Below are 15137 nucleotides of genomic sequence, written 5' to 3'. Positions count from 1 at the left end.
TCCTGACTCATTAATGTTATTTTCTTGTCCAAAAAACCCCCACAACCCAGGGACATGGGAATGAAGAACAGATTGTGGTCTGATGCAGGCTGAGAAAGTTGGAGTCATTCAGCTGGAGAAGAGAAAGCTGTGAGATGACCTCATAGCAACCTTCCAATATCTGAAGGAGCTACAAGAAAGCTGGGGAGGACTCTTGACATGAGTGTGTAGTGAGAGGACAAGAGGAAATTGTTTAAAACTTGAAGAGGGGAGATTTAGGTTGGACACTAGAAAGAAACTGTTTCCTGTGAGGGTGGTGAGATACTGGCAGAGGTTGCTCAGGGAAGTTGTGGCTGCCCCTTCCCTGAAAGTGTTCAAGGCCAGGTTAGATGGGGCTTTGTGCATCCTGGTCTGATGGGAGATGTCCCTCCCCAGGCAGGGGATTGGAACTGGATGATCTTTAAGGTCCCCTCCACCCCTAGCCAGGCTGTGTACATCTTAAGTTTCGTGTTCCAATTTGAATAGGAACATGTAGAGGGAGGAGCCTTTCTTGCTCCTGGGGCTCGACGAGCTGCTGGCCTCTCCATGCCTCGCACCAGAGTGAGCTCCCTCCTTGTGGGTGTGTGTCCCACCTTTATTGGCCCCCTGGTAATAGGGTGCCTGCCCTAACCAGGCACAGATGGACTCACACCCACTCTTTGGCAACTCGAGGCACCTGGTTTATCTTGTTTCTCTACAGGAACAAGTAATTTTCCCTTTATTGGTAAGTTATTTTATTCATGTGTGCTATGTAAAAACTGCACCAGCACATTTCATGGAATGAAGTGGAATTCACATCTGCCACTGGACCTCAGTTCTGCAGCTGAACATGTTTCCACATGGAAACAGGAAGACAATTTTAGATCAAAACATTGTTGATGTGTGTTGAAATCCTCATGTTAGTAGTCTAGGTCCTTTTTGTCCACAAACTATGCCATAGTTTGTGAAGCTTGTAAAAATATCTCATGGGAAGGGTAGAGAAATGTGATTGGAACATTGACTGTTTCACTGGGTGCAGATAAGTGTTTGTCCTAGTGTGCTCTCAGCTTTTTGTGCCCACCTATCTTAGCTATGTTTGGGAGATAGCTTTTATAACTGGACAAAAGCAAATGAAAGACTACAGACTAAATAGTTGGGGGGGGGGGATTTCAAAAAATTTAGCCCCATTTTTCATTATGATTTTTCATGTCCAGATTTAGGATCTGTGTTCATGACTGGAAAAGGTTGACAAAAGGTTAACATAAACTTGTACCAACTGAAAGCAAGTCTGCTACTATTACATTTCTCTGCTTAGTGTATTTTGAGTTGTATGAAATTTTTTGTATTCCTCATCTGGAAGATTTCCAATTCAAATTAAAATCCATTGTCTTTTTTTCCCAACAAACTTGCAAACTTACTTAATCGTAAAGCAATGGAAAGAGGTTGAGCTGATGTGGATCACAGTAGCCATTCTTATTCAACCTAATGTCCTTTGCAAATTTTGTTCAACTCTCCTCTGTCTCTTAAAGCTCTCATAGAATCCTAGAATAGTTTGGGTTGGAAGTGACCTTAAATATCATCTAGTTCAAACCTCTCTTCCATGAGCAGGGACACCTCCCGCTAGACCAGGTTGCTCAAAGTCCCATCTGACCTGGCCTTGAACACTTCCAGGAAGGAATTTTCTCACAGTATGATTATCAAGAAGACCAGGCTATTCTAACTCTGTTGCTTCAGTTGGCTGATAAAACAGCTACTAGATTTTGCATTTTCACTCTCTCAGTATTCACTTTTGCTCTTATTTTCTATTCTTCTTGCATATTTCATGTTGAAATTCAGAAGTGTGGTTTTTATTATGTTGGCCATTTTTTAAGCATTTGGCTCCCTGATAGCTTTTCCCCAAGATGATCTTTTGTTACAATAAGTTTTACGTGGGCATCTGTGGTTTGTATTTCACTAGAAATGCTGCAGTTACTCAACACTGGATTTTGTCATTTTCCTTCACCCTCTTCCACTATGAATAACCTTGCACAGTATGAGTAACACAGAAATTATTATACAGAACTATTAAACAAGATGGCATTTTCAATCAGGATAACATCAAGGAGGATTTAGTTAACTTAGCTGTCTACTCAGATCACTTGTTCTCCCCAGTAAATGGCTTCATCAAAAGCAGCTGGAGTTCTGGTTACTGTATTCATTTGGTTCAGAGGCCCAGGAATAACTGAAAGCATTTAATGCCACAGGAATTTGAAGCAGGCAGTCGCAATAACAGTCAGCATGTGCAGAGCAGAACATGAAGGGCACTGAAGACAGTTCAGGGAGGAGAGACTTGGGTGTCAAAGTTCAACCTGAAGGTAATGACCCTTTGTATCTGCTCAGATACACAGCATTATGAATGTGAGAGGAACAGATAAAACAGTCCTGTGCACATAAAAGGCAGACTAATGAGACAGTTAAAGTACCTTTTTATAAGTCTGTTAGAAGTTCATGGACTTTCACAGGCTGTATGGGGGCCGTAAAACTATTATGTCTCCCTGTGTTGGGCAAAGACTGTGACACAAATGAGAAGTGGCAGGAATGCAATACTCTTTGCCCCCTTATGTGTCACAGCGTTAAACTCTTCTGGTCAGCCTTATGTGCCATATGGTGGTTTTCTGATCAATCTCCCTCCAAGAGGAAAGGGATATGTTATTAGATGTGGTTCTAACATTAGGGGGTTACACAAACAGCACTGTGACTTTCCTACAGACTTCTGCATAAAAGCCAAACAGCATCCAATCATAAAATCATTGAATCATTAAGGCTGGAAAACCTAGGAGAACAAAAGCAAGTGATTGTGAGACTTCTGCTAGCTGCTTGTGAAGTGCTTCACCTGCCTCTAAAGTCCTCAGGAGCTCTGAAACAGTTGTCATTTACATGTAGAAGCAGGCCTTGCCCAGTTCTTAAGCTTACCTGTGAAGGGAGTGGGGAAGCTAGATATTGGATTTAGAGGAAATTGCTATGTCTAACAGATAAACTTAGTCAGCGTCTTCTGATCCCTATCTCCTTGACACATTATCTTTGATAAAAAGTCACAATGCTAGGTTCTTCAGAGTGTCTATCTTTGCTCAGAAATTAATTTGAATAGTGTTACTCACAATTAAGATAATTTCTGTATTCAACCAATTTTAACTAAAATGTGTGCTTTTTAAAAATATAAAACCATACAGAATATGTGGAATTCACAAGATTTTAGAAACTGTTGAAATCTATTACCAGTATTCACATCTTATTTATATGTAGAGAAATCAGAGTTCAAAGGGGAAAAGTATTACTTGCTAATATTACACAAGAAATCTACTGCAAGATCAGAATAGGAACCTACAAACCTTACTTCTCTGGTTTTTATTTTAATGAAAGGCTCCTTCTTCCTCTATGTTATATGCAGAAACTGTCTCAAAACATTCACTGTAACTGATGATTTTCATGTTTTTCTGTTTTCATGACTGTACTGTTTTCATGATTGGTTTTATTGTCCTAGGTCCTGTTCAGAAACAGCTCACACCACAGTTTATTTTATGCATATTATGTTTTCCAAAAGGCTCTGCAGAGAGTCCAAGGAATGAATGAGCACAGAGGCACCTCCTCTTCCACAGCCATAGTTGAGATCATGGCCAGCCCACTGTGGAGTCCCTGGGCACTAGAGGGTGAAATCCAAGGCCTTTGACACTTTTCTCTCTAGCTAAAGAGACTCCAGGCCTCTGGTGAAAGCACACTAGTGTACTTTGGCGAGTAATGTCAATACAAATATATAAACGGTATAAATAACACAATCTAGGTTGTAGCAAAACACAAAGGAATTTTTATATTCACTTATTATAAGGATGTAAGCCATTTAACAAATTGGTTCAACTCAGACTGTTAATTTTTACAGCATCCATTTCCTCTGTTATTTGTATAGCAGTAATTCTATTATTGCCTGGTACATCAGTCCACAGCTACTCATCCCCACCCTGCGATTCTAGGAGCAGATGAAGGATCAAGCCTTGCTTCTGCCAGACTCTCTAAAAACAGCTTATCCCAGTGCCTTCACTGTGCTGGCACTAGCTGTGCAGAGGCAGGAACAGAAATGGCAGGATTTACTCAAGTGTGAGCTCCAGCCCATTCCCTTTCCTTTCTAGCAGCAGCATTCAAACCAATCTGTGTTGCTTTGGGAAAGTGAGAATTCATCAGCCTCAACGTATGTTTCGCTTTTTTTCTCTAGTAAAAAGCTTTTTCCTCCCTGGATATTTGAAAAGGTATTTAACAAATCCATCAGCCTCCTGATGTTTATCTGAACACATGAAAAAAAACTTGTCTTCTCTGGGTTTGGGTTGATTTTTTTTTTTTGGTTGGTTTTTACGAAAAAGATCTGTGTGGATATTTTCTGCATTTTGTTTGTTTTAAATTTTTATTATATTCAATGTTAAAATTTAACACAAAAATATTTTTAAATACATTTGTAAAAAGTAAAAGCCAAGAACCACTGAAACAGCATGGAATTGTATTAATATATATACAAGAATTTTTTCTCTCTTGCATCCAAAAATACATTCTGTTCTTTGTTATTGCTGTCAATGCAATTGCTTACACATCGATCTGATCTGGGGAGAAAATCACTGCCTTAAAACAAAGCTAAATGCTGTTACCTATAGGCTTGATCTACATTCTGCTTTGATTTAATGTTAGTTTAACTATACTTCTTATGAAAATAGTATAAATAAAACCGTATAACTCTCACTTGGCATGTGCTATATGAAGGATTTATAAGAATATCTATAATATTGCTGCTGCATTTACATAGAAAATTAATAACTATTAACTTTCTTATTTTCTTATGCACTTGATTTAGGCAGCAAAGTAATTTTTAGGCCAACCTTTGCAACAAGGCTGAAATCAGATGTCCAGGAAGGACCTGGGTATAAGCAGTTGCTCCTCTATCTGCTCCATTGCTGTGACAATACTTGTGTTAAAAACCTCTTTTATTTTAGAAACTGGTTTAACCCCCCCAAAATCAAATATGTTAGCAGAAAATGGGTGGCCAGCTTGGGGGGATTATCTAGGCTGATAACAATTTCTTAAGCTTTGTGGTTATCATTCAGATTGACAAAGATCATAGGAAAATAAATTAATTCCTGAAACTGATGTGGTATTCTCAGCTCAGCTCTGTGCCTTCCATCAATGAAAATGTCATAAAGTCTCATTTCCTTCTATCAGGGAATTTAAATATAGAAGCTTCACTTCTCCTACTGTGAGAGTGCTGGCCTGGCTTCTCAGATGAGCACCAGTCACATATGTTCTGCACAGGTTTGGATTAGAGATCCTGCCAATGTGAAGGGAATTTATTGCTGTCATTATCACACTGAATAGTTCTTACTTTTGGTTCTTCTGTTCCTGCCAGGAGCCATGTTTTATAGCTGTGGTTCTGCTAGCTCACAAATAAAAATCTGCATTCTGAGCTCTGGTGCAACAGTAGAACTCTATGCGGGTGCAGTTTCAGCATCCAGCTGTGTGTGAAGTACAGCTTGGTCGCTCTCTCTTGAGAGTTTTCACAGCAAAATAGGACTCTGGTGACAAATGAGTTTATTCTGGGCTCTCTCTCTGGAAAATGTCTTAATTTCCAGAATGGGTTAATCTAAGAAATAATTACTTATGGCACATTATGTTTGCTTAAGATATAGCTGAAATAAATTAGAAGAGATATAAGACAATGATTTTGTGGTTGAGTGAGCTGAGGACAGCAACTGGCATCTGATCACTTGTGCCCTTTGAATGTGGAATTGATCACTTGTGCCCTTTGAACCTGGAATTTTGGAACTGAAGTAAAGGAATCTATCCTCTTATTTCTGCCTGGTAGAGGAATAATTCTGTTTATGGAAGGTTTAAAGACTGATTTTTCCTTCAGCCTGTGCTTCTTGTAAGCTCCTCCCTGAATCTTTAAGAAAGAAAGGTACTTAACAGGATATTCTTGTCCAGCTTGGTTTCCCTGCTTTCTTTCCATCTGACAGAGAAGCAACTGGTCTGTCACTGTAAGTCAGAACCCAGCTTAGCCAAATGCCTTCACAATTGCTACCAAAAAAGCCAAGACCTGGCTATGTAGTGGTGCTGGCTGCCCCTGGAAATCTCCCATAGATTCTTAGACTTCCAGGCTTTCCTTGCCTTTACCAGCTTTCTCTGCTTTCCTCTCTGCCACAGGTTAGCAATTTGGGCAGACCAAAAACAAGAAGACAGAATTTTCCTCATACCTGCCCCCCCCTTCCAAGGGAAGATAAAAGGGGAATAAGGACCACAGACTTAAAAGTTGGAAATTAAAACTGTAACAGGTTTACTGGAACAAAGGAAAGGCAGTAGCCCATGAGATAAGGAACAAATATACAAATGTATACAAATCTATACACAGCTTGATCTGGGTGCTGGCAGGGACAGGTGCCTGAGTGCCCCTTGGGGCAGGGCTGACTCAGGAGAGGGCTCCAGGGCTCTTCGCAGCACCCAATGGATGTGGGTTCTGAAGAGCAGGAGGCAGCTGATGGTAAAGGAGCACAGGGAACAGCAGCTGAGCAGAGAGCGGAGGAAAGAGAGCCGGGGTCCTGGTCTGCAGTCTGGACAGGGAGTGGGAAGGAATATTGACCCCTCTGTGTTCCACCCCTCTCAGATACCTCAGAATCATCTTTAGCTAATTGTACTCAAATTTTAGTTCCTCCACTCTATCTATGACACCCTGGTAGGATATGCATGCAGGGCTGATGGAGTAGCTGAGCAGGCTGAGTTTAGCGGGCTTAGCTGGAGGAGTGGAACCTTATTGCATCCTGCTGGTCAATGGTGAGGCTGACCTGCACTTTCATAGCATTCATCTCCCTGATACCATGATGAGCAGAAACATGGAGCCCTGACAGAAATTGCATCAGTTTTGGTTGAATGTATCTTAAGCTTCGAGAGTTAGTGGAAGAGACCAAGGAGAGTTGTTATACTGAATAAGAGAATGGCTGCATTGGTTTTGGACTCAGACCTCTTATATGGTTGTGTCTTACCTTGCTGATGTAGGAAAGCTCAGATATCCTTGCTGAGTCCTGGCACTTACTGTAATTGTGGCACGTTTCCAGTTCTCTCTCACACCTTCTCAGGTATGAGAATTGGCAGGCCAGGACTTCTTCTGATTTTCTTGTCTTTAGCCCTGATACAAATGTCACTCTACAGGAACTTCTCTTGGTTTCAGTGGACTTTTCCTGTTCAGCTATCATGTAATTTTCGTTGTCCATATTATATCACTGAGGTATTACTTTCCTGGCCGCTTCTGTAGCATGCAAGTAGCTTAATGGTGTCAAGAGTCCTGAGAGCAAATTCTCAATTTATTAGTGAATCAGAAAACAGCTCAGTAAATGTGAATATAAAAGTAGGATGTTTTGAAAGGGATGCAGTGGCTGAGTACCCCAAGGTGGAAGTTAAAGGAAATACTTCTGAACGAGAAAAGCTTTGCAGATCTTGTTTCCATCATCATTAGATACTCTTACATTGGATACTGAAGGTTCTTGGTAAAGGAAAAGATGAAAGAGGCCTCTGCTTTGCTTGGCCACTGTATTGTGCAGCTAGCATCAGGGGAGACGATGAACACATGGCTAAGTTGCCCAGTGAAAGCAGGTATTCAAGCTTTGGGAAACTCTAGTTGCCTTTATCTCAGTAAACTCAAGCATCTGCTACTTCTGTGATGTTCCCATGAAGTAAAAAATACACACACCAAAAAACCAAAAAAACCCCCCCCAAAAAAACCCAACCAAAAAACCACCAAAAAACCCCCACAAAAAACAAAAGAACAAAAAAAACCCCCAACCAAGATATGTTTCTGGCCAAAGCTAAGTTATTTAAAAATACGTATACTGGAAAAGTTTGTCATTTTGGAAATGGATGAGGAATTATGACATGGAGATTTAGTTTAAAATTAGAATGATTCTGAGAGTTTTGTATACCAGTGAATATGTCTGAAGGGCAACTATAAAATTAATGTAGTAATTTTACTACCAATTAGTAAGGATTGGTATTTGTCTGGTACTCAAACAGTACTAACGATCTGTATGTGGAGTTCCCATGCTCATTCTAAGCACAATGGCATTGTTTACTTGCAGTTTATTTCAAGTGCAACAATGCTTTTGCTTAAAAGGGGAAAAGGAAATACATTTCTTTTATATAAAGAGTTGAATTCCACAAGGGTTAATCCCTTTGTATTCAAATGTATTTCCTGTACAGGACAGATAACAAGCAGAGAGATGATTATTAATCTTTATTGAAATAATTACAGACAATTGACTAAATATTTTTGTTTCTCTCCTGCAGCCTCCTCCTCAGATATATGATAAACAGCTGGATGAAAGGGAACACACAATTGAGGAATGGAAAGGTAATCACAGTTTAGAATTCTATGGGAAGGGCTATTTCAGTGGCAGAATGGCCATATCCCACCTCCAGTTGCATCTACATAAAACCAAAAGAATTCCTTTGACATGAAGAACTGACACTAGACCTACAAACCCACCTTTCCTACCTAACTTTGATAGTGAAAACAAGAAATGTTCCAAGGACTATCATAATGTATGCGGTTTAATCTTAGCACCAGAGGGTGCAAGTTCCATTGCTGCATTGAAATCACAGGGTATCACTTGGAGTGCAGGGTACTGTTCAGCAGAACAGTGCATCAGAATTTCACTGGTATTAAGAAGCACTGTATTACTGCCCTGATTCATTTCTAAATAGTGCATCATTAAACAACTCTTGTGTTCTAGTTTAACCCTGTTTGTCTCAATTCAGCTCCAAAAAAAGAGATGGTAGGAGAGAAGGGGAATGTAAGAAAGAGAGAGGTCTTAGGCAAGCAGAGCTCTGAGGCTGGTGAACGCAAGGTAGGGCAGACGGAGGGAGCCCAGGGAAGGGTTATGACACTCTGTTGCATTATGGTTGTTTTGTTCCTGACTGGTTCCTGTTTTTAACTGTTGCAATTCTGTCTTCCAGAACTCATCTACAAAGAAGTAATGAATTCTGAAGAAAAAACTAAAAATGGTGTAGTAAAAGGACAGCCTTCTCCTTCAGGTACTCAGACCCATTTAATGACTTTGATGTGTTTTCTGTACTGACAAAAAGAAAATGGAGTTAGCTGAAGCACTTGGGCTTCAGTTGTGTAGACCAAGTAAAGTTTTTATGAAATCCAATGCTTCTAATGGGTTGACCTTGATTAATTACACTCCATTGTCATGTTAATACTTACAAACTGATCTGCTTGCTATTTGAGATATACTTGCCCTGATATTTTTCATGAAAAGATCTATGGTTGCAGGCTATGTTCCTGTGGGTGGGGAGATTTATTTCACACTATGATTATACTGCTTATGGATGGATGACTGAAATAATGCTCTGTTAGTTGATATGAGCAAATTTGGTGATTTTAGTACATATCCATCTGTTGGACATCTGACACTGCACCTCCCTCTATGTGAGCATGCAGTACCTACGCTGGCAGCTTTTCCTTTCAGAAGTCTGGTAACAGTAGAACAGCTTGTCAGCAAGCTTGGTTGACACTTTGATGAGAAGGGAAAGTTGTCTTCCACATATTCTTTAAGACTTGTCACCAAAAAAAATCACAACCAAATTTTATCTGAGGAAAATTCACATTGGCAATGTTTTCACTGAAATGCAAAGTGGGGCTGTGAGTTTACAGAAATACACATTTGCTAAGGTATTCTTTCACTTGAAGACTTTAAGTGCCTGGATTTTGGGAGCAGTGTCCCAGTAGTGTTTATGAGTAAAAGTACCTTTGACAGATCCTTTCCTCAAAGTAAAATAATTTAATTCATTATTTTCTGCATATTTTCAGAGATACTTTTCTTTTTGCATGCTCATTTTTCACTTCCTGCTGATCTAACTTTACATTAGAAAAAGAATACATCATTAGTAACTGACAGGACAAGGGGAAACATGCAACAGTGGAGAAAAATATTTATTGGAGAGTTGGATGGGCATAATTAGAGCGGTAGCACTGCACCTGGATTTTGACATCAAGGAAGTCAAGTATTGAAAATAATCTATTGTATTCTTGCTGAGTAGCAACCAAAGTATAGGAACTTGCAGATTTAATTTACCAAACTAGTGTGCCACCACTGAAAATAAATCTTGGGCCCAGAGAAGCATCTTATAAATCCTCTTCCTTTAAATATCTCTTCCCAACAGAATGGTGCTTGCAGTCTGATTTATGACCAAGAAATACTGTAGTTGCCAGTTTCAGGAATAAATATGCAGAGATTTCTTTATGTATTCCATTTTTTAGATTTCCTGTGTGTAAGGTATTTGTTTATGTAAAACATTTTTGAAAATACAAAATTGCCATTTCTGACCTGTGTGTCTTTTGCTGTTCCCCTTTGACCATGTTTGGATTGTTAGGCACCAACAACTACAGCAACTATTAAAAAATATCTGACATATTTATGAAACAGTGGATTTCTTGGGTTTCATCACTTTGTGCACCTGACTTCCTTTTTTTCAAGTGAATGAAAGACCCAAAGAATGAAGTAAAACAACTCACCAGTTCTGAGCATAAGGGAAATGAGGGAGACTCTGCACACACAGTTCTCACTAGTCAGTGTTCTTGGCAAGAATTCAGAAGGCTAAGATTGGATGCTCTATCAGTAATCACAGCAATCTGGAGATGAGCTTCTGTGATTACTTGATCAGATCATTTGGGGAGACATCTGAAGTTGACAGCATAAAAGGTAATAGTTGCCCATCAATAATGCAGGCTACTTAGAGTGCCTGTGTCTCAGGGTGTTAGTCACATCATGTTTCCTTTTGTGCTGTGAAGAATTAGTTAACTACAACACCATACAATCTTGAAATGTGGAGCTTGGAGGGACCTCAAGTTCCCCTTGTGCTCATGTCCAATGAACAGAATCAGCCGTGTCTATCCCAACTGATAATTCTGCAGCCTGTTCCAAGAAATCTCTGTGTGCTACCATGTTTACTTTCAAAAAGCTTTTTTATTGTCATGCCTAAATCTCTTTTTGTTGCAGTTCAAATCTGTTATTTCTTGTCCTGTCTCCAGAGGACATAGAGAACAGTTTCCTCCATTTTTCTTCTGGCAGCTTTCCAGTCAATTCCATTGTTGCATCCTTAATCAGACTTCCTCCTTCTGAACCTTACCATGCATATCTTTCAATCTTTCAAATTTACTGTTATCTCTACACTTTATCTAGTTGAATTCTGTGTTTCATAGATCACAGTGTCCAAACCTGTCTTCTTAAGGAACTAGAGTGGTAGGTGTGTATATGTGTTGTGAAAATATGTAAGCAACATGAGCAAATGTATTATATATGTCTACATGCACACATAAACATTGAATTTAATCTTAGACGGTATTTTTCTTTTTCTGTTCTATATTACAAAATTGCTAGATGGTTCTGGTTTATTTATAAATTCAGATGCTGTACCCTCTGCCAACATGCTGTCTGTTCTAAAGGACCTATGCCATATCATTACCTTGAACTGCCTTGAATAAAATGTTTTCTCAGTGGAACTCAGTCGCTTGAATCCATGTGAGACATAAGCACTAAATTTAATCAACATTCAGGCCCCAAATATGCTCTGTCACTGCTTACTATCTAACCTCCTCTCACACTCTCCCCTGGTCTTTACTACCCATCTATAGTTTCATTCCTAGCATTCTGTCTTCTCATTTCTGGATACCGAATGTAGTAAATAGCACTGATCTTAGTGCAGCTTATCTTAGCAGTCTCCTTTCTGGCTGAAAATTAGTTTTTCACCAATTTTTTTCTCCTCCTGCCTTTTAGTTGCTCTCTGATTTGATCAGTTTTGTTGCTATTACCCAAGAACTACTTGATACCTTTAGTAGCTCTCTTCTGTCGTGTGGAGACTAAAATAAGCAGTTGATGTGGTGATACCGGATATGAAGAATTACCAATTACACGATTTATAGGCAATTGAGCAAATCCCCAAGAAAGACAAAAAGCTTTCTTTGGAAACAGCAAAAGCTGCAGTTCTCCTTTGTTTGTCCCGCACAGTAGCTGTCAAGAATGACAGAGCCAGAACAGATCTCAGGAGTCGTTTCTCATCTGCTCTAACCTTTTGCTCTTTTCTTCAATTCTTCAAGCAGTCAGAACCTCCCTGCCAAATAGAAAATGCATAATCAGGGCTGGTTTACTCTTTTGAATGCACCTCTGTCATTTCTGTACCCTTCACTTGGCACCCATCCCTTCAGGAACAAGCTCTTTGTAGCCCCAGGCAGGTGCTGAGCTGATCAAATGAAGTATTACTTACTGACTTACTGCTTTTGGTTGGGTTTCCGAGTGTTGCTGCCTAAGCACAGTTTTGTGTTGCTGAATTCTTTAATTCTGTCATTTAGATTCGGTGTGGTTTTGTCTAGGTTTTTGAGTGTTTTGTGACTCTGGGTGCTTTGGGCTGCAACAGTAACTACCAGGTCTGTGAGTCATGTCATGTGGAATTGTGCTGAATGCTTGGAATAATCATAAAAATGCACTTTCCAGAACATCAGGTGCTGAGCTGGTACTTGCTGAAATGAACATAGCAGAGTTTATTGAGTTCAGTGGTGCTGAATCAGGCAGAGTGTAACAAAAGCTTCACTACATCATTTCTGCAGCTATTTCTTCTGTTATTTTGCCTAGCTAAGTTGATGGCACATTCACCAAAGAAAGCTGCACAGCAGTACTTTGATAAGAAGTTGCTTGAACCTGGAATTCTTTCCACTTGATTTTTCGAACAATATCCATGACTTAAGGGCAGGCTTCTGTCCAGCACTGTAAACATTTAGAAAGGCAATATGTTGTTTAGTCATTAACATAATTAAATTCAGACATATTTTGACTTTATCTAAAATTATTAGTATTTTCATAAAACGACACATGCAGTAACAGTATGGTACTGAGCAATTAGTGACCATACAAATGAGTTATTTCTAAATAACTTGTGAAAAACAAATCTTCTGTCAAACAAGATGGATGACTGCTGTTTGCAGTCTCCAGTGAGACATCATTGAGATCACTCTGTCTTTTTGCAGACATTACAAAATTAACTATTATATTTTCCAAATGTAATAGGAGAGTAAACTAATTCCAGGGTTCTTCTGATGCCAGAGTATCTTTCTATTACTACAACAGCAGAAAGCAGTTCCCTCCTAGAGCTCTGAACATGACTGTATCTTTCTCTGTTATGTGCACAGTTACAGCAGATGTGTACAAAGGGAAGAAAAGGTTGAGGAAAATAGACAAATGGCTGAGGGTATTCTACATATACTCCCTTTGGTCAGTTTTGGTCACCTGTCTTGTCCACTCCTCCCTAAAGGAGGACTGCAGGTGTGAACACTTTACTCCTTTTCTCTTCCTGGAGCGCAAGATGTATTCCTCAGAACTGAGCAGTGGCCCTGCTTCTGCAGACCATTCTCTGGCCATAACTAAAAACATCTATTCTTCTATACTTTTAGGATTATAAACAGTCCTAGAAATAGACACTGACTGAGAAACTTCCTGTTAAGTGCAGCTACAAGAGACTTAGCTGTAAAGTGAAATCACTAGAAATATTTTTTTTTCTCTCCTGGCCCTAACCAGGGTATTTCCAAACTGCAGTGTTAATTTTTGTGGAAAGAGGTCAACAAAAGGTTGCTTGAAAATTCAGTGGAGAAAAGTACCAAACAAAGTGCTACTTGCTACTCTGAGAACTTATATGTGAGCTGAGGTTAATGGCCAGAGTAACAGCTGAGCAGTCATAGGTGCACGATAAATACATTCTTCACGTGGCTCTGTGTTTATCACATCTTCACTTATAGGCTGTATAATGCCTGATGAAATTCAGGGGTTTGATAAATGTTCAGTCATATTAATTATATTCTCATGAAGTGTATTTGTTGTCTCACAAGGTGATTTTTTTAGATAATACCAGGTAATATCATCATTTTTCAGAGGACAGCAACCTTGGATGCACAAAAATACTCAAACTGAAATCCTAGGCTTAATCTACCTAGTCCTACCTGTGTGGCCTCCCACACAGCCATCTCCTCTTCATTGCCACTAAGTGATTTGATGCCAACCATTCCACTAAACTATCTACAAGAAAACAAGAAAAATTTCTGCTACAGTTTGCCATTATTTGAAGCAGTCTGTGTACTTCCATGCCTGTTGCCACAGGGCAAGAACCTGTTGCATTTTAAGCTGCGAGCAGTTTGGGGGTTTCAGGTTTAATCACATTGGTGTTCATTTTCGTAGCACAGGTGCAGCAGTGACCAGCAGTGAAAGCCTCCCTCCATCCTCATCTGTCAATGACATCTCATCCATGTCAACGGATCAAACACTGGCATCTGACACAGACAGCAGCCTGGAAGCTTCTGCGGGCCCCCTGGGGTGTTGCAGGTGACTAGCCGCCTGCCTGCGCAACCCAGCGTTCTTCAGAGGATGATGTAATGTAGAAGTGAAAATTATCAGGAGCTAAGAGACAAAAAGGAAGAGAAATAAAACACAAAAGATTTAAATGAAACAAACAAATCTTTTCAGCCTGCTTCTCCTCCAGAGTTATGTAATGCAGTTAAGCTCAAGTGTATGATTAACTTATAGTTGCTCTGCTTAGGTCTTCTTCCAATGATGCTTACTGAGGGAAAAAAAAAAAAGGAACTGAAAAATCCTTTTTTTTTTTACACCCTCTCCATAAGATGTACAATTAATGGCTGCAAAACCAGCAACCTGCAGCTGTCCTTTTCACAGTGGCATGACAAGGTGTGCAGTAGCCACTCTCAAACATACAAGTGTGCATCTGCCTGCACTCTCTTTTGTCATTTTTTACCAAGTGAGGCAGATAGGGTTTTTCTTCATATACAAATATCACATACACACATGTGCCAATAGGATTCTGACAGTTTATGCAGTAGTGTGCCTATAGAAACACATCTGCATATGTATTTAGTGCACACTCCACAACTAAATGGCCCATTGCAGGTGAAATGCATAACTACATATGTGATACTGCCACTATATATTCTGTTTGCTTGTTCATTGATGAGGTTGCATATCTTGTATGAGGATTTGTGGAAGTGTCAATTACCACATCAAATGGTGGCTCCCTCAGACACT

At 39.7% G+C, this 15137-nt stretch overlaps 1 protein-coding gene across 3 annotated transcripts in view; it reads left to right on the top strand.

Moving 5' to 3' along the window:
• MAPK10 (mitogen-activated protein kinase 10) overlaps positions 1 to 14573 on the top strand; it is a 107076-nt gene extending 92503 nt beyond the window's left edge. Inside the window, exons 13-16 of one of the 3 annotated variants that reach the window (XM_030450457.1) lie at positions 719 to 724; positions 8341 to 8404; positions 9010 to 9087; positions 14285 to 14573. In XM_030450457.1, coding sequence (XP_030306317.1) covers positions 719 to 724; positions 8341 to 8404; positions 9010 to 9087; positions 14285 to 14427 — 291 coding nt within the window. In that variant the 3' untranslated portion in view covers positions 14428 to 14573. The remainder of the gene's footprint in view (positions 1 to 718; positions 725 to 8340; positions 8405 to 9009; positions 9088 to 14284) is intronic. The other 2 variants (XM_030450459.1, XM_030450458.1) reach the window with 2 other exon arrangements.
• Positions 14574 to 15137: the final 564 nt, after the last annotated feature.

The sequence above is a fragment of the Calypte anna genome, chromosome 4B (genome assembly GCF_003957555.1).
Source record: "Calypte anna isolate BGI_N300 chromosome 4B, bCalAnn1_v1.p, whole genome shotgun sequence".
Classification (NCBI taxonomy): domain Eukaryota; kingdom Metazoa; phylum Chordata; class Aves; order Apodiformes; family Trochilidae; genus Calypte; species Calypte anna.
This window is presented reverse-complemented; position numbering and strand designations above follow the sequence as displayed.